The sequence below is a fragment of the Suncus etruscus genome, chromosome 8, assembly GCF_024139225.1.
Source record: "Suncus etruscus isolate mSunEtr1 chromosome 8, mSunEtr1.pri.cur, whole genome shotgun sequence".
NCBI classification, from domain to species: domain Eukaryota; kingdom Metazoa; phylum Chordata; class Mammalia; order Eulipotyphla; family Soricidae; genus Suncus; species Suncus etruscus.
The window spans coordinates 124,730,862-124,752,152 of NC_064855.1; the positions used below are offsets into that span (position 1 = coordinate 124,730,862).

At 44.8% G+C, this 21,291-nt stretch overlaps 2 protein-coding genes and 1 non-coding gene across 3 annotated transcripts in view; 2 read left to right on the forward strand and 1 right to left on the reverse strand.

Annotated features, from left to right (window-relative positions):
* Nucleotides 1–1,873, forward strand: part of UPF3A (UPF3A regulator of nonsense mediated mRNA decay) — an 18,960-nt gene extending 17,087 nt beyond the window's left edge. Inside the window, exon 10 of the mRNA XM_049778127.1 lies at nt 1,158–1,873. Coding sequence (XP_049634084.1) covers nt 1,158–1,181 — 24 coding nt within the window. The 3' untranslated portion in view covers nt 1,182–1,873. The remainder of the gene's footprint in view (nt 1–1,157) is intronic.
* A 9,373-nt stretch (nt 1,874–11,246) lies between these two features.
* On the forward strand, nt 11,247–14,072 carry CHAMP1 (chromosome alignment maintaining phosphoprotein 1). Its single transcript, XM_049778108.1, has one exon. The coding sequence runs from the start codon at nt 11,247–11,249 to the stop codon at nt 13,701–13,703; it is 2,457 nt and encodes an 818-aa protein (XP_049634065.1). The 3' UTR covers nt 13,704–14,072.
* A 4,216-nt stretch (nt 14,073–18,288) lies between these two features.
* LOC126016720 (small nucleolar RNA SNORA48) lies at nt 18,289–18,422 on the reverse strand. Its single transcript, XR_007498477.1, has one exon. It is a non-coding gene; the product is annotated as a small nucleolar RNA SNORA48 (small nucleolar RNA).
* Nucleotides 18,423–21,291: the final 2,869 nt, after the last annotated feature.

The following is a 21,291-nucleotide window of genomic DNA, read 5'->3' on the forward strand; positions in this document are numbered from 1 at the left end:
AGCTGGTGAAAAGCAGAGGCAGGGCTGGAGAGATAGCATGGAGGTAAGGCATTTGCCTTTCATGCAGGAGGTCATCAGTTCGAATCCCGGCATCCCATATGGTCCCCCGTGCCTGCCAGGAGCAATTTCTGAGCCTGGAGCCAGGAATAACCTCTGAGCACTGCCGGGTGTGACCCAAAAACCACAAAAAAAAAAAAAAAAAAAAAAAAAGAAAAGCAGAGGCAGTCACGCTAGCTACAGGCAGTTGCTGAGTCTGTGGAACCTCCTTCTGTTCTCACCAGTCAGGCTTATAGTGAGGGTCATGGCACACTTCTGGGCCTATAGATTCAGTCCTGGGTAAAGGGTCTTTAGGGAAGATATGAATGGACATGGCTTTGGCTCTGGGACTCTGAGAATTTCTTAGCTTTTTGTCATCCCTGAAAATAGTCTCTTCATATCTCAAGTGCTTTATTTAGTCATCATTGTTTCTTTTTTTTTTTTTTGGTTTTTGGGCCACACCCTGTGACGCTCAGGGGTTACTCCTGGCTATGCGCTCAGAAGTTGCTCCTGGCTTCTTAGGGGACCATATGGGACGCCGGGGGATCGAACCGCGGTCCGTCCTAGGCTAGCGCAGGCAAGGCAGGCACCTTACCTCCAGCGCCACCGCCCGGCCCCTAGTCATTGTTTCTATTCCTGCATTCCTAGGACATTAATAGATGCTGGATGAGTGTGTCCCATAAAGAGGGCATTTTAGAAATTAGGTACACAGAATTGTTTATTGCAAATCATAATCATTGTGTATCATGACTATCTGAAGGGCCTTCTGATGCCTCCCTTCTGATACCTACCATACATGGTGAGTTTGAGGAACTGACATGTCACTCTGGAATTTTCATCTGTTTAACTTGGAAGAAAATGCCTATGGTTTTCACAGTATTGTTGGTTTAAATATTAACATTTTCTAAGAGAACAATCAAGTTATGACAAATTAGAACATTCTGTGTATTGTTTTATGGTTTACTTTGGTTGTGCATCAAAATTATGTTTTCCTTAGATAGTGTTATGAAAACTGATTTTGAACTGCCAGATTGATTTACTTTAGTTAATGGTATACTCTAGAAATATAGAGATATGATAGCTGGCTTTTGGAAGAGTAACCCACCCTTCTGTTGTAGCAGGACTGGCCAGCCTTGCGGCTCTAGCAGCCAGGAGCTATAGCATCCGAGCACGAGAGAGTGGAGGCAGATTCTCTGAGGAGGACCATGACGGGAGGAGGGGTGAGCCCCAAGAGGCCCAGGGAGTGGATGCACGCACCACGTTTGTGACTTGGTGGCTTCTGCCCAGCACTCCATGGGTCAGAAAGGGCAGGCTGAAGAATAAACACCAACTTGGAAGATAAACTGCGAGAAGAAGAAACTAGAAGTATAAACATGGCATGGAAACATCCATTTAAACACCCTTCTTATGAAAGAAGCAATCTTAAAATGTTTGTTTGCCTTGCTAGCTGCCAACCTAGGATCGACCCGGGACCAACCTGGATTCAATCCCCGGCATCCCACATGGTCCGCTGAGCCTGCTAGGAGAGATTTCTGAGTGCAGAACTAGGAGTAACCCCTGAGCACTGCCGGGTATGGCCCAAAAACCAAGAAAGTAAAAAAAAAAAAGGATAATATCACATACGTGTGACTTCTGAAACACTTTCCATGTGTAAAGGAATAACTTCTCAAGTTTTACCCATCTGTTAGCCTTGTGTGAAGGATCTGTAGCTCCTGCATCCTTCTTCCTGATGAGCCTTGTTTCTCTTAAAGGAAACATCTAAGCATCCCCCAAAAGCCCTGCATTGTCCCTTTGACAGGGACCTTGTCACCAAATAAAGTTCAATAGTAGCTGAAATCTTTTTTAATGGTGTTATTAATGAGTAATGCCATAAAGAACAGATTAGGGGATTTGGATCACATGGGTACATAAATCTTGTATTTATGTGTTTTGTGGTCTGAGGCAGTTTTGTTTTTAAATGACTTAAATGTTTTTTGCAGCTATGCATTCTAAAGTAATTTTTCTCTTAGTAAAATTTTATTAATGTATTTTTGGTTTGAACCAAACTTACTAAATAAAATTTTTGTTGTTATGTATTTAAAGTCCAGTTCTTTCCTACGTGCTGTTTCATATAATAAATACTATACTTAGTTTCAATTGAATATTTTGCTAATGTCTTTATGTTATATGTGAAACTTCAGTGTTCTTACAAGGACAACATCTGAAGAATCTGTATTCTTCCATAATATATAAAACCCCTTAATTTGTCACTTTAGTTTAGAAAAATGCTATCTTTACTTTGTCAGTGTCCTTTGAACTGGATTTTGTGGAAAACTAGAAGCTTTTAGTAAAGGGTTGTCCCTGTCTTCTATGTATAGAAAGCATTTTTATCTTGTGAACTTCCAAATTTCCAGAAATTTCCACTGTTAACACAAATAAAAGTTACTTAAATGGCTTATTTTTTTATTTGATTTGGAATTTGGAACACACTCAGAGCTTCCTCCTGGTGGGCTCTGAAGACCATATCAGATGCTGGAGATTGAGCCTAGGCCAGCTGCATGCAAGGCAAGTGCCCTACCTGCTAGACGTGGTCTGGCTCCAGTGATCTTGCATTATGAACAGGTTGAAAAAAATTCTGGTCAAGTTAAGTACAAGCAAACATAGCTCATAGAGAAGCTTAGTACAAGGAAAGGCATTTTTCAGTGACCCTTGAGTTTTTCTTTTTTTTTCTTTCTTGTTTTTGGGCCACACCTGGCGGTACTCAGGGGTTACTCCTGTCTGCTCAGAAATAGCTCCTGGCAGGCACAGGGGACCATATGGGACACCGGGATTCGAACCAACCACCTTTGGTCCTGGATCGGCTGCTTGCAAGGCAAACGCCGCTGTGCTATCTCTCCGGGCCCTGACCCTTGAGTTTTTCAATAAAACATTTTTAGTGAGATGGTAGAAAACCCACTGGAGTAGGTTGAGAGCTATGTGCTTCCATGTCACTATATCATACCCGTCACTTTCTTTTTTTTTTTTTTTTTTTTTTTTTGGTTTTTGGGTCACACCTGGCAGTGCTCAGGGGTTATTCCTGGCTCCAGGCTCAGAAATTGCTCCTGGCAGGCACAGGGGACCATATGGGGCGCCGGGATTCGAACCGATGACCTCCTGCATGAAAGGCAAACGCCTTACCTCCATGCTATCTCTCCGGCCCCCATACCCGTCACTTTCTTGTGGAGTGGTTTCTAGAAACATTAGAACCATACTCCCTTGAGTCCCCCACGAAAAGAAAAAAGAATTGATTTGATGGAAGGTCTTTAATCTTTTTGGGAGTCAAAGGGCCAATGAAGGAGATGTTTGGATACCGAATGACGGGCAAGTCTAGGATATGCTAATAATATGCTGGAAATTAATATTTAGGATCACAATTTAGTCGAGATTATATTGTGTTTCGCTAAAACCCATGTATTGGAACCCTAACCACTGTGTGACTATGTGTATCCAATAGGTCAAGTGAAATGCAGTCACAAGGATAGGCCCCCAGTCCGATAGGAATGCTGTCCTGACCTGAGGATTTTTGCTTGCATTTCCATAGGACAGCCTGAGGTGTATGACAGTGTGAGCCAGGAACCAATATGACCAGCACTTTGAACCAGAGAAAGCACGATGTCTTAAATCTGTGGTTTGTTGTCGTGGTCTGAGTCTACTAGGCCTATTATGGAAACCCAGGGACTGAGACATAAAAATGTAAGGACGTGTAATGTAAAGCTGTAATTGTAAAGCTGGTGGTGGCTTTCATGCCTCTCCTAGGATCATTTTTGTCACCCTTCAGATTTGATAGTACCTTTGTTATAAAGAACACTGCTCAGGCGTTGGGGAGATAGCTTGATAGCCTAGCATTGTTAGAATTGTAGTGCCCTGCGTGCGGGAGCCCTGGGTTTGACATTGCTTGGCCAAGAGCCACCCTGAGCAGTGAGCAAGTACGCTGGATGTGGTCCCGCCACAAAGGAAAACAAGAGTCCAGAGCGGGAAAAGAGAAGAGTGACTGCATGGCTGGCTTTGCGTGTCATGTCTGACAGGTTATGTTACTGCCTCTGAGCCCTTACTTAGGAAATCCAACCTCCCTCCACCCAGGAAGATGCACGCGGAGGAGTGGTGGCTGCTTAGTAGATCCGTAGTGAAGCCTGCTGGTGTCCAGGGGACAGTCCCCCGTTCTTCGGAATCTTCTCCAGCTGGAGGGCCCGTTGAAACAGCACTGTGCTGGTGCTGGTGCCGGTAAAGGGGAAATCAAAAGGCAACAAAGATATGTGCCAGGAGCATGTGTTGCCAGACTGGGGCTCCTGTCCTGAGTCGAGGGCCTGGGGCTAGATTGGGCGACTCGGCTTGGCAAGGAGGAGAGCGAGGCCTTCTCTCCACCGAGTAGTACTGGCGCTCACAGGGTCTGGGCACCGGCAGCACCCCAAAACGCCTTTCTTTTTTTTTGGTTTTTGGGCCACACCCGGCGGTGCTCAGGGGTTACACCTGGCTGTCTGCTCAGAAATAGCTCCTGGCAGGCACGGGGGACCATAAGGGACACCGGGATTCGAACCAACCACCTCTGGTCCTGGGTCGGCTTCTCTCCGGGCCCCCCCAAACGCTTTTCAACCGGGAGCGGCTTTAGCCTGACTTCGGACAGGAGCCATCACGCCGCGCGCCTCGCGCCCACAGGGCCGCGGGGATGCGGCGTGGGTGGTCTGGTCGGCCGAGGCGGGGGCCCTCCCGAGTGGGCGCGGGGCTCCTCGGTCCGGTGGAGGCTGCCGCCGGTCTCTCAGGATCTCCGAACTCAACCCGCCTCGGGTTCCCGCCCGGGGCCGAGTCGCGCGCTCCGCGAGCGCCTCCCGGTGGCGGACCGGCGGACCGGCGTCCCGGCGCGTTGCGAGGAAGCCCCGCCCCGAGTGGGCGTGTCCGGCCATCCCGTCCTGGGATTGGCCGCCCAGCCGGCGGGCTTGCCGCACGCACGCGCAGTGGCGCGCCCGAGCCCGCTCCAGCTCGCGCGCCTGCGCGGGGGCCGCCATTGCCTTTGGCGTTCGGTCGCTCGGTCGCTCGACCGCTCGGCGGAGGGGAGGTTGCGCCGCGGACCGGAGTCGGAGCCGGGGCCGGGGCCGGACCGCCGGCGGAGCCCGCCTGGAGTCCGCTCACTGCGGGGCTGCGGGTGAGAGGGGCCTGCGCGAGTGAGCGCGCGCGCGCCGTCGTCTCTGGCGCATGCTCGGCCCGGGCCGCCAGGCCTTCTTTTTCTGCTCAGCTCTGCGCTGCTCTTCCGGCGCCTCGGGCCGGGCTGCGTTGGGGCGGGAGGCGCTCGCCGGCGCCCGAGGCCTTCCCCGAGGCCCCGTCGGAGGGACCCTGAGGGGAGGGGAGGGGAGGAGAGGGGAGGGGAGGGAGCGGGCGCGGGAGGCGGAGCTCGGCCGGGTCCCGGGCGGGAGCCGTGGAGCGTGGAGCGTGGAGGGGACGGAACGGACGGGGCTGCCCGGGCCTGCCCTGGCCCGCTGACCGACGGACGGACGGACGGACGGACGGACACACAGACGCACAGACACACACTCGCACGCTCGCTCCCGGAGCGGAAGCCGGATTCGATGCTGCTCGCCCGCCCGGTGGGTGGGCCCTGCCCTGCCCAGAGCAGCCGCTGTGGACGGACCTGGACCCAGCTGGCTAGTGGGTTGCCCGGCCTCGGCGGACGGATGGGGTCGGTCGGGGTGGGGGGTGACGAGACGGGACAGACATGGTCCCCACATCCCACCCGTCCCCGTGTGGGTCCAGACTTACCACGTCCCTTCACGCGCTCGCTCCCAGACAATGCCCTTCATTAAGACGGACTGTATGCTCCAACACGCCGGCACCAAAGGATGACAGGACGGACGTCTGAGCTCCTTCCCGACCCCGAGTTTGACAGAAGATGAATGAAGCCAGCAGACAAACAGGGTGCACGCACGCACGCACGGGCTAGGCAGTGAATGAATGAATGAATGAATGAATGAATGTGTTGCCGCTTAAGGAGATGAATAATGGGGGTTGTACACCGTGGGAAATGCCCAGAACACTTAAAGAAATAGTATGGGGACTCGGAGCGAGAGCACAGTGGTTGGGTCAAGTTTGCCTACCTGCAAGGCAAACGCCACTCTGCTATCTCTCCGGCCCCAAGAGAGTTCTTCCTAGTCATAAGAATCCTTCAAGTCCTATACTGACAACTATCTTTTCATTTATGTGATGTTCCCACCCAACAAACACCTCATTATAATCTACAATTAGCAGTTTTGGAAACTATATTAAACTTAAATTCTTTTTCCTAGAAACTTTCTTGAAGTTCCTAGGACAGGTAACATTTTATCTTTAACTCTTGCTGGTTTTTTTTTTTTGGGGTGGGGGTGGGGTGGGGAACGGGACCATCTGGGATGCCGGGAATCAAACCACTGTGGGTCCTGGGTCGGCCATGTGCAAGGCAAACACCCTACCACTGTGCTATTTCTCTGGCCCAACTCTTGCTATTTTAAAAGTATGTGCCTGTACTCAGATTATAAATTTTTAAAGACTGGGCCCGGAGAGATAGCACAGCGGCGTTTGCCTTGCAAGCAGCCAATCCAGGACCTAAGGTGGTTGGTTCGAATCCCCGTGCCCCATATGGTCCTCCGTGCCTGCCAGGAGCTATTTCTGAGCAGACAGCCAGGAGTAACCCCTGGGCACCGCCGGGTGTGGCCCAAAAACCAAAAAAAAAATTAATAATAATAAATTTTTAAAGACTGCCATTCTCCTCAGTTGCTTTCTGTGAGGCATCCTTCCTTCCTTAGAGCTAGAGATAGCAATCCACTAGAACCCTCTGCCTACTGTGAAATATGGATTTTGTTTGGCTTAATTTATATTACTTTTTTGTGTGTGACCATACCTGAGACAGTGCTCAGCACTTGGTTTGGGGACTAGATGTATTAGGGACTGAACCAGGGTCACTTGTGTGCCTGGCAAAGACCTTACGCTCTGTACCATCTTTTTAGCTTTCCTGTTCAGATTTTGCATTGTAGGTGTCAATACCTTGAGGTATTGTGAGGCAAATTGTTAGACTTGTATTTGTAAGATAACTTTAGTGGATGGGAAGAAAGTGAGAGTAGTGGCAGAGAAATCAGGTGTTAGAAGGCTGTGGGTGTAGGTAAGAAATAGAGATGGGTAGATGTAGTGCTGGAACTTAATGGAAGTATTGTGAGCCAGGCATTTAGCTTGTTCATGGACATTTCACCCATTCTGTCTAAACTACTCAGACCAGAGTACCACCATTGTTCCTTTTCCTAGATGTGTCCATTTTTCCAGTCTCTTAGACACGTTGATAATGTTGTCTCTTCATACCTACCTGTTCATTTGATGGTCTGCCGTGTTTGTGACTAATTGACAAAATGTTAGCTGACATCTTGGTCAAATAGTCTTTTGAGTAATCAGTTAGATGGTGGGAGTCAAATCAGTTTGGTTATATATGTGGGTATTAATTCCTAGAGTAAATTATTACACAAGGACTGATTGTCAGTGTTGAAGGGACAAAATGGTACCAGAAATTAAAAATGTATTACTTGGATATGATTCATGACTCGTAATTTTTGTTATTGCCTCTAATTTTTTTCCCTTGCCACATTCAGCAGTGTTTATGTTACTGGCTCTGCACTCAGGAATTACTCCTGGCAGTGCATGCAGAACCATTTGGGATACTAGGGATCAAACCTGGGTCAGTCTCATGCAAGGCAAGCACCTTACCCTCTACTCCCTTCAGCTCCTCTTTTATTTATTTTTTCAGGTTCAACTTCTCATCATTCTCCTTCAGGTACTAGAGACTGTTTTCTCTGGTGTAGTTAAAAAGCCATGTAGACTTGCCTTCCATTTGAAAACTTCTTTTCAAGACTGCTACTAGGAGAGCTGGTAAGTCTACCAGAGAAAAGCATGTAGGCTTTATTTCTATTTCATTCTAAAACAGTTGTTTTGGGCTTGGGAGTTATTTCAAGGAATGAAGTTTATGCTTTGTATGATGGAGTTCTGAGTTTAGTCCTAACACATGTTCTCCCAGTACTATTGGGATTATAATCCCTTAACACTACTCGGTGTGGTCCCAAAAAACAAAGTATTTATAGTTAATTTTATTGATTTTTGCACCATTCAGCAGTATTAGGATTTATTCCTGCCTCTGCACTCAGGGATCACTCCTGATGTTTGATCCCTTGCACCTTAAATGGTTCTGTGAGTCCCACCAGGATTTTGAACTAAATCTCCCCATACCAACATTCCTAGCTTTTTAATATGTACAGTAGTTTAGAACATTTAGGAGACTTGTTTTATGAGATATTTTGAGAAGTACAGGTTTTTGAGGTTTTTTAACATGAGGTCAAACCCATGTGTTTCTCCTGAGGAATCTAGGGATCAAATTTAGGACCTCACTCATACGAGGCACGTGCTCTATAACTTGAGCTACCTCCCGATTTCATTTTTTGATCTTTTTTCATTTGCTAAGTTTTCAAGAAGTTTTTTTAAAAAATCTGTTTTTGTTTTGTTTTTGGATGACACCTAGTAGTGCTCAGATGTTACTCCTTGATGCACTCAGAAATCACTCCTAGCAGGCGGGGCAAATGGAATGCTAGGAATAGAGCCCAGGTTGGCCATGTGCCAGGCAAATGCTCTACCAGCTATACTATTGCTCCTGCCTCAGAAGCCTTTTTTAAAATTTTGTAAATATGTGCTCAATCACTTATGTAGAAATTCAAAAGAATATTTTTAACCTTTTCAATTTATGGTTGTTGTTGTTTTTCGAGTTTTGGGTCACACCTGCCAGCGTTCAGGGGTTACTCCTGGCTTTATGCTCCGAAATCGCTCCTGCAAGGGGGACCATATGGGATGCCAGGATTTGAACCACCGACCTTCTGCATGCAAGGCAAACACCTTACCTCCATGCTATCTCTCTGGCTCCTTCAGTTTATAGTTTTAATGCCTTTCTTGTACACTGAATAGCATAACATTATTCAAAGAGAGGACAAGTATAGTTATTTACAAATGTGCTGAGTGAGTTAGTAGTATTGAAATATCCAGGATGTTTTTCCTGTATAGTTCACTATTGCCTTAAAAAGATGTGGAAAACTGGGGCCAAAGAGATAGCACACCACTAGGGTGTTTGCCTTACAAATAGCTGATCCAGGACAGATGGTGGTTCGAATCCTGGCGTCGCATATGATCCCTTGTACCTGCCAGGAGCAATTTCTGCGCACAGAGCCAGGAGTGACCTCTGAGCACCGATGGGTGTGTCTCCTCTCCCCCCCAAAAAGATGTGGAAACTGATAAACTCATTCTTTGTATTAGTGTTTTAGCAGTTCTTCTAGCCCTAATTTGAGAAGAGCTTATCAGATGAAGCTGATGAATAGAATCCAGAATAGAATTTAATTCTAGGGCCCGGAGAGATAGCACAGTGGCCTTTGCCTTGCAAGCAGCTGATCCAGGACCAAAGGTGGTTAACAAAAAACAAACAAAAAAAAGAATTCTATTAAATTAAATTGAATAAGTGCTAAATGGAACAACATACATGAATGAAAATATAGGTGGTTAACCAGTATAACTGAATTCTTAATTTGAATTGAGAATTGAACCTGATTTCTGCCGTAGTTCCTATTTTTTTTTGGGGGGGGGGTCCACACCCAGTGGCACTTAGGGCTTACTCCTGGCTTTAAGCTCAGAAATCGCTCCTGGCAGGCTAGGGGAACCATATGGAATGCCGGGATTCGAACCACCCTCCTTCTGCATGGAGGCAAACGCTCTACCTCCATGCTATCTCTCAGGCCCCCCATAGTCCCTATTTTAAATGGACTACAGATGCAAATATTAGGTCTGAGAGCTTAAAAAGTTGAGCACACTTCATGCAAGAAGCCTGGGTTCAGTCTATTGCAAATGAGCTATCAGGATTTACCTCAAGTACAAAAATGGAAGTAGCCCTGATAATTACTGCACATAACCTAGAAAAAAAATAAACTAAGATACTTAAAAATTGTTTAAAGAAAATTAAATTACAAAATCATAGGGAAAAATGGAGAGAGCAACTGTGGAATGGAGTTTAAGAATAAATTAGACTTGAGTTGTAAGGAAACATTTACAGGGGCCAGAGAGATGGCACAGTGGCGGGGTGTTTGTTTATGGTCCCCTATCCTGTCAGGATTGATTTCTGAGCATAGAGCCAGGAGTAACCCTTGAGCACTGCTCAGTGTGGTCCAAAAACAATAAAGCAAACATTTACAGTCATTAACATTAATGTTGTAATTGGTAAAAAAAAAAAAAATACATAGAACTTGCCACCCTCCAAAAAAGTGAAATAATCAAATTCTACTTGAGAATTAAAGGTGATAGTTCTAAAATCTAAATTCCCTTTTAGGATCTTGATCTATCAATGCAAGTAATACTTGAGCCACATAGCTGGGATTAAATAGGATGATCTGTTAAAGCTAGCAGTTTCTTGGATTTTGTTAAGAATTTATCTTTGGGGCTGGAGAGATAGCATGGAGGTAAGGCTTTTGCCTTTCATGCTCAAGGATGGTGGTGTCCCCCGAGCCTGCCAGGGGCGGTTTCTGAGCATAGAGCCAGGAGTAACCCCTGAGCGCTGCTGGGTGTGACCCAAAAACAAGAACAAAAAAAAAAAAAGAATTTATCTTTTAGGGGCTGGAGAGATAGCATGGAGGTAGGGCATTTGCCTTGCATGCAGAAGGAGGGTGGTTCGAATCCCAGCATCCCATATGGTCCCCTGATTCTGTCAGGAGTGATTCTGAGTGTAGAGCCAAGGGTAACCCCTGAGTGCAACTGGGTGTGATCCAAAAGCCAAAAAAAAAAAAAAAAGGAAAAAAGAATTTATCTTTTCAAAATTTTTATAGATATATCTAATGAATGTATTGACAATTTTTACTTAAAACTATACAGTTAAGGGTCTGGAGAGATAGTACAATGGGTAAAATGTCCTTCATGCAGGTAATGCGTCACTGATCTCAAGCGCCATGTATGGTTTCCTAAACCCCTCCAGGAGTGATACCTTAGCACATAGCCACTTGTGGCTCAACTCTCATCACCAAAATACATAATGTGCAGTTACAGACTGGACTAGAACAGCCTTTTAGTCCAAGCAAAGTTCACTGGAAACGATGTGTTTATGCTTTATTATAGTATCATTGAGAAATTGTAAAGGGTATTAATTGTATATCTTAACAGAAAGAAAAATGGAAGTCTTGCAGGAACTTCGTAAACCATCAGCACATTTGGAGTGTGACCACTGCAGTTTCAGAGGCACGGATTATGAAAACGTCCAAATTCACATGGGCACTATACATCCGGAGTTTTGTGATGAAATGGATGCTGGTGGGTTAGGTAAAATGATATTTTACCAGAAAAGTGCAAAACTTTTTCACTGCCATAAATGCTTCTTTACCAGCAAAATGTACTCTAATGTGTATTATCATATCACATCCAAACATGCAAGCCCAGAGAAATGGAATGAGAAACAAAAAAATCAGTTAAACAAAGAAACAGATCCTGTGAAAAGCCCCTCTTCTTCAGAACATCAGAAAATGTCCTCTACTACAGCAGAACTATTAAATTCTATGCCTACCTTTACCACAGAAACACAGAGGCTTGGCCCAGTTTTGTCTCCAGAATCTCCCAAACCTCTGACTTCCCTGGAACCTCAGAAACCTGGTTCTACTATTTCTCCTGAACCACAGACACCTCTTCCTTCTCCTGAACTTTTAAAACCTGCCCCCATTTCTTTCGAGGTTTCAAAACCAATCTCGGTTGTGTCTGATTCTCAGAAGCCAATTCCTCTTACTTCTCCAGAAATCCAGAAACTTGCCCCTGTATCTCCTGATCCAGTAAAGGGTGCTCTTGCTAATCCCAAAACCCAGAAATACTCACACTTCCCAGAAACATTGGCACCTCCTTCAGTCTCATCACCAGAATCACCAGTTTTAGCAACTTCTCCTGAACCTTGGGGGCCTTCCCCTTCTGCATCTCCAGAGACAAGGAAACCAACTCGGACCCTGTCTCCTGAGCCAAGGAAGCCCTCCCCATCGGAATCTCCTGAACCTTGGAAGCCATTCTCTGCTGTCTTCCCAGAGCCCCGGAGACCAGCCCCATCTGTGTCGCCAGGTTCTTGGAAGCCCGGGCCACCTGGGTCCCCCAGGTCATGGAAATCTAGTCCTTCAGCAGCATCAGGTCCCTGGAAGCCAGCTAAACCTGCACCATCAGTGTCTCCTGGCCCTTGGAAGCCAATTCCTTCGGTGTCACCTGGGCCTTGGAAACCAACTCCGTCTCTGTCTCCTTCGTCCTGGAAGTCCTCCGTTTCATCTGGCTCCTGGAAAACTACTCCTACGTCTCCTGAGTCATGGAAGTCTGGCCCACCAGAACTCCGAAAGACAACTTTGTCACCAGAACACTGGAAGGCAATTCCCCCAGTGTCTCCTGAACTTTGTAAGGCAGGGCCTCCCTTGTCTCCTGAACTTCGGAAACCAGGACCACCATTGTCACCAGAGATTCATAGTCCTGGGGGATCCCCAGAACTCAGGAAACCCTCGGGGTCTCCAGAACGTTGGAAGCTTTCTCCTGATCAACGGAAAACTTCTGCTTCCCTTGATTTTCCTGAACCCCAGAAAGGTTCCCGTGGTGGTTCTCCTGATCACTGGAAATCTTCCTTTTTTATTGAACCTCAGAAACCGGCCTTCCCTGATGCCCGGAAACCAAGTCCTTCTGGGACTTCCGAGTCCCCTAAGGCAGCCTCGGATATATGGAAGCCTATCCTTCCGATTGAAAATGAGTCTAGAAAACCTGGTCTGTTTTCTGAACCTGCCAAGACAGCCCCTCCAGCTTCTCCTGAATCCCGGAAACGTGCTCTTTTTTCTGAGTCTCGGAAGCATGCCCTATTCCCTGAACTTCCTAAATCAACTATCTTCTCAGAATCTCAGAAGGCAGCTGATCTTGGAGATGAACTGCAGATAGATGCCATAGATGATCAAAGGTGTGATATTTTGGTTCAGGAGGAACTACTAGCTACACCTAAGAAACTCTTAGAAGACACTTTATTTCATTCCTCAAAGAAGCTCAAAAAAGATAACCAAGAAAATTCAGATACTGAGCTTAGTAGTGGTGAGTATATAAAAACTGATTTGGATATGATAGATATAAAGGGCCAAGAGTCAAGCAGTGATCAAGAGCAGGTTGATGTAGAATCTCTTGATTTTAGTAAAGAGAACAAAATGGACATGACTAGTCCAGAGCATTCCAAAAATGTACTACAATTTACTGAGGAAAAAGAGGCATTTATCTCCGAAGAAGAGATTGCAAAATACATGAAACGTGGGAAGGGAAAGTACTATTGTAAAATTTGTTGCTGTCGTGCTATGAAAAAAGGTGCTGTTTTGCATCACTTGGTTAATAAGCATAATGTTCATAGTCCTTACAAATGCACAATTTGTGGGAAGGCTTTTCTTTTGGAATCTCTTCTCAAAAATCATGTAGCAGCCCATGGGCAAAGTTTACTTAAATGTCCGCGATGTAATTTTGAATCAAATTTCCCGAGAGGCTTTAAGAAACATTTAACTCATTGTCAGAGCAGGCATAATGAAGAGGCAAATAAAAAATTGATGGAAGCTCTTGAACCACCATTGGAAGAGCAACAAATTTGATTTTAAACCTTATGGTGCTCTATAAAGTTTGTTGAAAGTGTTCATTGAAGGTATTGTTAGTCTTGCTGGTTCTTTAGATATTGATGTGTATGGTGTATTTTGCTTGTCTGTAGTGTTTTATTCATGAACTGCCTCTCTGGTTTCTAAGTCTGTTTGTATTATATATTCCAGATAAATTAAACCTCTATTTCTTTTAGTATACTTGGATGTTATGAAGGAGTAGGCATTCCATTTAATAAGATCAAGTTGTATTCAACTTAAAGCATTTGGTTAACGTATTTTTTTGTGTGTGTGAAATTCATCTTGTAGACAATAGGAATTGTTAGAATTAGGCATGAAAACAAATGTATTTTTAGATCATAAAAGTTATTTTGAGGGCCGGAGAGATAGCATGGAGGTAAGGCGTTTGCCTTTCATGTAGGAGGTCATCGGTTCAAATCCCAGCGTCCCATATGGTCCCCTGTACCTGCCAGGAGCAATTTCTGAGTGTGGAGCCAGGAATAACCTCTGAGCACTGCCGTGTGTGACCCAAAAACCACACACACACACAAAAAAGTTATTTTGAAGTTTCTATTTGATATATACCACTAAGTTTATTTATGAATTGAATTGTTTCTAGACATTAGCTTTTAAGGCTTGGAAAATTGGAGTCTCAGGGATGCTAATTTTCTGCCAAGAGAGGAAAAATGGATCATATCTTAAAAGTAGCTTGGCACTTTCTATAGGAAATAGGAAAAGGTTACTGTGATTTTAGGTATTGTCCATAGTTGTTTCCTTTTGGGGTCTTTCATTCTGTATCTCCCCTCAAGATCTCACCCTTCACTTCCCTGTGAGCTCACACCAATAGATGGTTCTTGATTACCAAATGTTCTAGAAGTGTTCCTGCTATTCCTGGTCCTAATGCACCACCTGATGGGCCTCAGACCACGGTAAGAATAGGAACGAAAAGTCTTCCAAATTCACAATAGTAAGTCTTAAAAATAGATATTTCTGTTGGTTAATATGTCAGTTTATGTTTTATATACAGTTAATTGTAAATATTTTGTGGTTAATATGTCAATTTATGTTTTACATACAATTAATTGTAAATATTTTTGCCTGTTAATGGATTCTATTAAAATATTTTGTCAAATGTGTATCAAGTAATTAAAAAGGCTTTCATGTCAACAGTTTTGTTTTTTCTTTTGTGTGCTTTTATATCGTGCATATTTTTATATCCTGCACAACATTTTTCTAAGTGATTCTTCAGTCCCATCAGTTTATTTTTTTGTTTTTGTTTTTGTTTTTTGGGCCACACCCGGCGATGCTCAGGGGTTACTCCTGGCTGTCTGCTCAGAAATAGCTCCTGGCAGGCACGGGGGACCATATGGGACACCGGGATTCGAACAACCACCTTTGGTCCTGGATCGGCTGCTTGCAAGGCAAAGGCCACTGTGCTATCTCTCCGGGCCCAGTCCCATCAGTTTAAATTGGCAAATACTGCATTGTGGAAAGTCAAATAGTTCACTGTTAATATTGGCGAGTCACACCTGCAAGTTTTTCTTGGAGACCAAGAAACACTAGGGAATGAACTAGGGGCCTCACATGTCCAGGCAAAAATACCACTTGTGCCACTGCTCTGGCCCTATGAGGTAATATTTTTAATTATGCTGTTTCAGGCCACTGGACAAGAATGACATTTGTTCTTTGCATCCATATTAATATGCTGCCAGATAGTAGATAGTACTGGGTAAGAGGAATTTGTACTAGATAAAACTTACTAAGCTTCAGACCGATCATTTGGTAGCACAGTCCAACAGAAATCACTGAGTAATTGATGCCCTTAACGGTTTATTCCTAGGTCTGTCTTGCAGTTCTGAGATTCTTCTGGGTATGATGTGAAGGAAGGCAAGAGCTATTTATAGTCTTTTTCTTTATCCTTATTGGTAAAACTAGCAAGAATAGAAAAAGAATTTGTGACCCCAGAAGTCTTTCAGAATTTATTCCTTGGCATTTCACATTTTGGTGGCATCCTCTCATTTCCAGACCTTTGGTCAAGTAAGGTCAGCTAAATGCTGACTTGCCATGTGATGGAGGATTCTCCTATTGTCACATGTTACAAGAATTAGTGTCACAGAACATCACACCCATTGGTAACACTCAAGACTCCTTTGAGCAGCCCTATGTGGGTGGTATAAAGGTGTTTTGAGATGGTAGCAGGAATCCTTCAAACTAACCCAGAGTAAAGTTGGAACCCTGTATTGTATGTATGAGTTTGACAGGTTTGTAGGCATAGAGTTGCCTGCCAGAAAGATCATTTTGGTGAACTGTGTCCACCTCTATACAAGTCTAATTTTCTTGTTGTTGTTTTGGGGACACACCTGGAAATAATCCCTCCCTCTTTTCTAAAAATAAGGCTCACACTTGGAGTGATGTTGGTGGTTGAGAGTTCAGGGCCACTCTTTACTACTGTCATTGCTTGGTGCTTAGGAATAAGGGTTCAAGTTAGGCTATGGTGGAAGTTGAAAGGATGAATGTTGAATAAATAGTAATGGCTAGTTTTGTTATCTCTAGGGTCAAGAATAGGGCATTCAGTGGTAGGGCTTTTGTCTCACATGCAGTCGGCCGACCCAGGAGGGACCCGGTTTGATTCCCAGCATCCCATGTGGTTCCCCAACCTGCCAGGGGGCATTTCTGAGTAGGAGTAATCCCTGAGCACCAGCAGGTGTGGCCCAAAAACCAATAAAGAAAAAAAAAATGAATAGGCTATTCTAAAAGATAAAAATACACATTAGGATGAGGGTGAATGTTGTTTAAAATAATAAAGAAGGCCCTTATGATGGTTCAGAGGACGGCAGACAGAAATCCCACTCACAAGCAGGCTCCAGGAAGTATCAGCTTTATTCATGCCCTAACCACCACATGTGTGTGGCCTAACATCATTTATGCCGAATCCTTATTCAGCCCTGCATAGTACCTTGTTTCTTAGCCATCTCTCCTCTGACCTCCCACCAGGCAAATTCCTTAATCCCCTTGCCCTTCCAGTCAAAGACCTTATCTAACTTTCCCTAGACCCCTTCCAAGAATGGGAGGGGTCTTGCAGGTAAGATCAAGTTGCACAGGAGGAATGGGGGGATGGGGCCACAGGTGAATACAAGATTGGTTAGGATTTATGAAAGGGTGAGGTTTAGGTCATGATAGAAGTTGAGACAAAGCATGAGAGTGAATGTTAGGTTAAAAGTAATGCCTATAGGGGCCAGAGAGAGCACAGCGGTGAGGCATTTGCCTTGCATGCAGAAGGATGGTGGTTTAAATCCCGGCATACCATATGGTCCCCTTAGCCTGCCAGGAGCGATTTCTGAGTGTGGAGCCAGGAGTAACCCCCTGAGCGCTGCCAGGTGTGACCAAAAAAGTAATGCTTCTGGTTACATTTGGGACAGTTAAATTGAGGTTTAGGGTAAAAGGTAATTACTGCCTTTTTAAAATTTTAGTTGGAATCTGAATGTTCAGATGGCCTTTTCTGTTTCTAAAGACAAATTGGGAGAAATTTGATATGGTAGTGAGTATATATTGGTTTTTGGGCCACACCCGGTGATGCTCAGGGGTTACTCCTGGCTGTCTGCTCAGAAATAGCTCCTGGCAGGCACGGGGGACCATATGGGACACCGGGATTCGAACCAACCACCTTTGGTCTTGGATCGGCTGCTTGCAAGGCAAACGCCGCTGTGCTATCTCTCTGGGCCCTGAGTATATATTTTTGTATCAAAGGATGTTTAATGCCCTAGCTTCAGTAGATCAATAAACTACTAAACTAAGTACAAAGTATTTAAGCACTTCTCAGATTTTACTTCATTATAACACAGTATTTTTACTTTATTACAAACATACCACTGAAGTGTCACGTTCTCTAGGAGATTGGTTAAGGTTTGATTCCCACCAAACCCCCAGACTCCCCTGTCCGATTAGGTCAGGAGGACCAGTTCCAGTTGTAGAGATCCGCAGAAAATAATCCACACAGTGGAAAGGTACAAGAATGGGTTCAGGGGGCTGGAGAGATAGCATGGAGGTAAGGCGTTTGCCTTTCATGCAGGAGGTCATCTCCCAGCGTCCCATATGGTCCCCCGTGCCTGCCAGGAGCAATTTCTGAGAGTTGCCTGCCAGGAGCAATTACATGGAGCCAGGAATAACCCCTGAGCACTGCCAGGTGTGACCCAAAAACCACAAAAAAAAAAAAAAAAAAAAAAAAAAAAAGAATGGGTTTGGGTTCAGAAAATCCAGTGCTCAAGCAAGGAATTCAAACCACAAAAGCCTTCTGCTCCTAAGATGGAGCGCAGCTCAATGGAAGAAGACTGAAGAATGAGCCCCAGCCTTCCTCAGACCCTTGCTTTTATCGACAAGAATCAGGTACCACCCTAGGGTGGGAATACCAAGTAAGGAATAATCCAATATACTATCACTAGGTCACACCCTAGGATGGAGTACAATTATTGATTAGGGTAGGATCAGTAACCCAACATACCACTGAAAACATCTGGAAAATTGACAGCTACAACTACCAGATAGGACAAATAAGTATGAAATAAAAGTACTACCCTACTGAGGTAATATCTATGTCCAGGGCATGAGTCAGGCATGGGCACAAAGCAAAAGCCAAGCTGATATAGAGAAGGAATTGCATTTTCTGGTTTCTATGAGATGAGCACCACTATCTTCATGCTAATTCTACCCAGCGCAGAGACATCAAATTACTATCTTTGATGTGAATGTACTGCCTGGTTTCCATGAGATGTACAAGCTATTTTGATAGTGTTTATTGTCAGTTTAATTATAAAATTATGACATATCTTGTAGCTGGGAAACTCAAGAGGATGAGCAATCATGCCCAAACTGAGCAGTGTCTTCCTGTCATGTTCTTTCTTAGAACAGTGACCTATCTGGAACCCAGATAGGAATGCCACTTTCCTTCCTGGTTTTTGGAGCCTTTTACAACAAACACTGTTTCTTTGTACTGAATTTACCCTTGTTATAATTCAGTAGCTCAGATCTTTATTAACTGATTAACTATCCCTTAACTGGTGCGTTTTAGTGCATCTGAAGTCTTTAAAATTATACAGTAAGATTAAATAAAAATTATTATGAATGATTTCTTGCACAATGAAGTATTCTAACATGTTCCTGTTTGTAGTGATAAGGAGTTTTTGTTTCAAGGTTGCTCCCTGTTCTGGTCAGGGGTTATTCCTTGCTCTATGCTTTGAAATTACTCCTGGAGTAATCCTGGAGAGATAGCACAGCAATAAGGCGTTTGCCTTGCATGCAGGTCAGTGGTTTGAATCCTGGCGCCGAGCCTGCCGGGGGTGATTTCTGAGCACCGGGCCAGGAGTAGCACCTGAGTGCTGCCGGGCTTGACCCAAAAACCAAAAATAAAAGTTACTTCTGAAATTCAGGGGAGCCATGTAGTCCAGGTATTGAACCTATGCCTCCTACATACAAAATATTACTGGTACCTTTTGTGAGTTAGAAAAAAAAATTACTGGAGCTGGAGCAGTGGCGCAAGCGGTAAGGCGTCTGCCTAGACCAATGTTCTATCCCCCTGGTGTCCCATATGTTCCCCCAAACGATTTCTGAGTGCATAGCCAGGAGTAACCCCTGAGTGTCACCAGGTGTGGCCCAAAAACCAAAAAAAAAAAAAAAAAGAAAAAAAAGAATTTACCAAAGTCAAAAGGTAAAGTTAGATGTGTATTAAGCTATACAGCTGGTCTGGGCAGATCCCAAAGGAGAGTTATATATCTAGCAGGCAGTGAGTGAAGTGTATATTTTGAAGGGGAGATGGTATCGCTTTTCTGGTTTTTTGGTCACACCTGGCTGCATTCAGGGGTTCCTCCTGGCTCTACGCTCACACTGCCTTGCCTCCATGCTATCTCTCTGGCTGGTATCACATTCTTTTGTTTTTGTTTTGGGGTCACACCCGTTAACGCTCAGGGGTTACTCCTGGCTATGCGCTCCTGGCTTGGGGGACCCTATGGGACGCCGGGGATCGAACCACGGTCCGTCCTAGGCTAGCGCTGGCAAGGCAGACACCTTACCTCTAGCACCACCACACCGGCCCCTGGTATCACATTCTTTTTTTTTTTTTTTTTTTTTTTTGGTTTTTGGGTCACACCCGGCATTGCTCAGGGGTTACTCCTGGCTGTCTGCTCAGAAATAGCTCCTGGCAGGCACGGGGGACCATATGGGACACCGGGATTCAAACCAACAACCTTTGGTCCTGGATCGGCTGCTTGCAAGGCAAACGCCGCTGTGCTATCTCTCCGGGCCCTGGTATCACATTCTTAAAGGTACTCTTGTGACAGAACGTGTCAAGATCCCCTTTGAGAGAATCAAGGATTATCTATTGCTCCCTTGAAATAATCTTGCTGGGGCCGGAGAAATAGCATGGAGGTAAGGCATTTGCCTTTCATGCAAGAGGTCATTGGTTCAAATCCTGGAGTCCCATATGGTCCCCTGTGCCTGCCAGGAGCAATTTCTGAGTCTGGAGCCAGGAATAACCCCTGAGCACTGCCACGTGTGACCCAAAAACCACAAAAAAGAAAAAGAAAAAAGAAAAAGAAACAATCTTGTTATTTCTCCACCTGGTTTCTAGAGCTGTTGTAAAAAACATTTACAACAGCAAAGGAACATTCTTTACTTATACAGCATCTTTATTACCTGAAGATCGTAGAAAAAGTTGCAGTTCTTACTGGGAAGACATGAGCCACGTGAATTGGGCGGTGCTGGGATACTCTGCTGCTTGGGGGCCTTGAATTTGGCCTACAGATCAGGATTGAAGGTGTGAGTCTCCTTTCATCTCCTGCCCACATGCTTCGTGGTCCCTGCTCCCACAGACATCAAGGAAACTCAAGCAGGCATGCAAACAGTTGTGTACTTGCAATACATACTCTGCGTGGGTTGAATTAGGATGTGTTGAGGGCCGGAGAGATAGCATGGAGGTAGGACGTTTGCCTTGCATGGAGAAGGACAATGGTTCGAATCCCAGCATCCCATATGGTCCTCCAAGCCTGCCAGGAGTGATTTCTGAGTGTAGAGCCTGGAGTGGCCCCTGAGCGCTGCTGGGTGTGACCCCCCCCCCCAAAAAAAAAAAAAAACAACAAAAAAACAATGTGTTGAGAGAAGCTGTAGGAGAGAAACAGAACAGAGACCAGATGTTGGAGACATCTCACTAATCAAAATGGAGTTTCTGAAAGTCTTAGCCAAAGTGCTTACAAGCTGCATGTGGCCTTCTTTACCTTTGGACCCAAAGAAATAGAAATAGCTTAGAGCTAAGGAGTAACTAGGCTCCAAGATGTCCTTGTAAAGACAGGGGTCAAAAGGCCCAAGCTGAGACTAGATTTTGTATTTTGTTGCTTAAAGATAATGTAAATCTCTTGACTGATGATAATCTTATTAACCTTGGAAAATCAAGATGTTTTCATGGAAAGTTACAGCAATTCTTACTGTGCCTCGCCCCTACTTTCTCTGTTTTACATTGTCTATAAAAGGTCTAAATTTTCTTTTATTAAATTGGACTCTTGATCGGATCCCTTCGTCTCGAGTCTCATTATTTCCCAGTCCC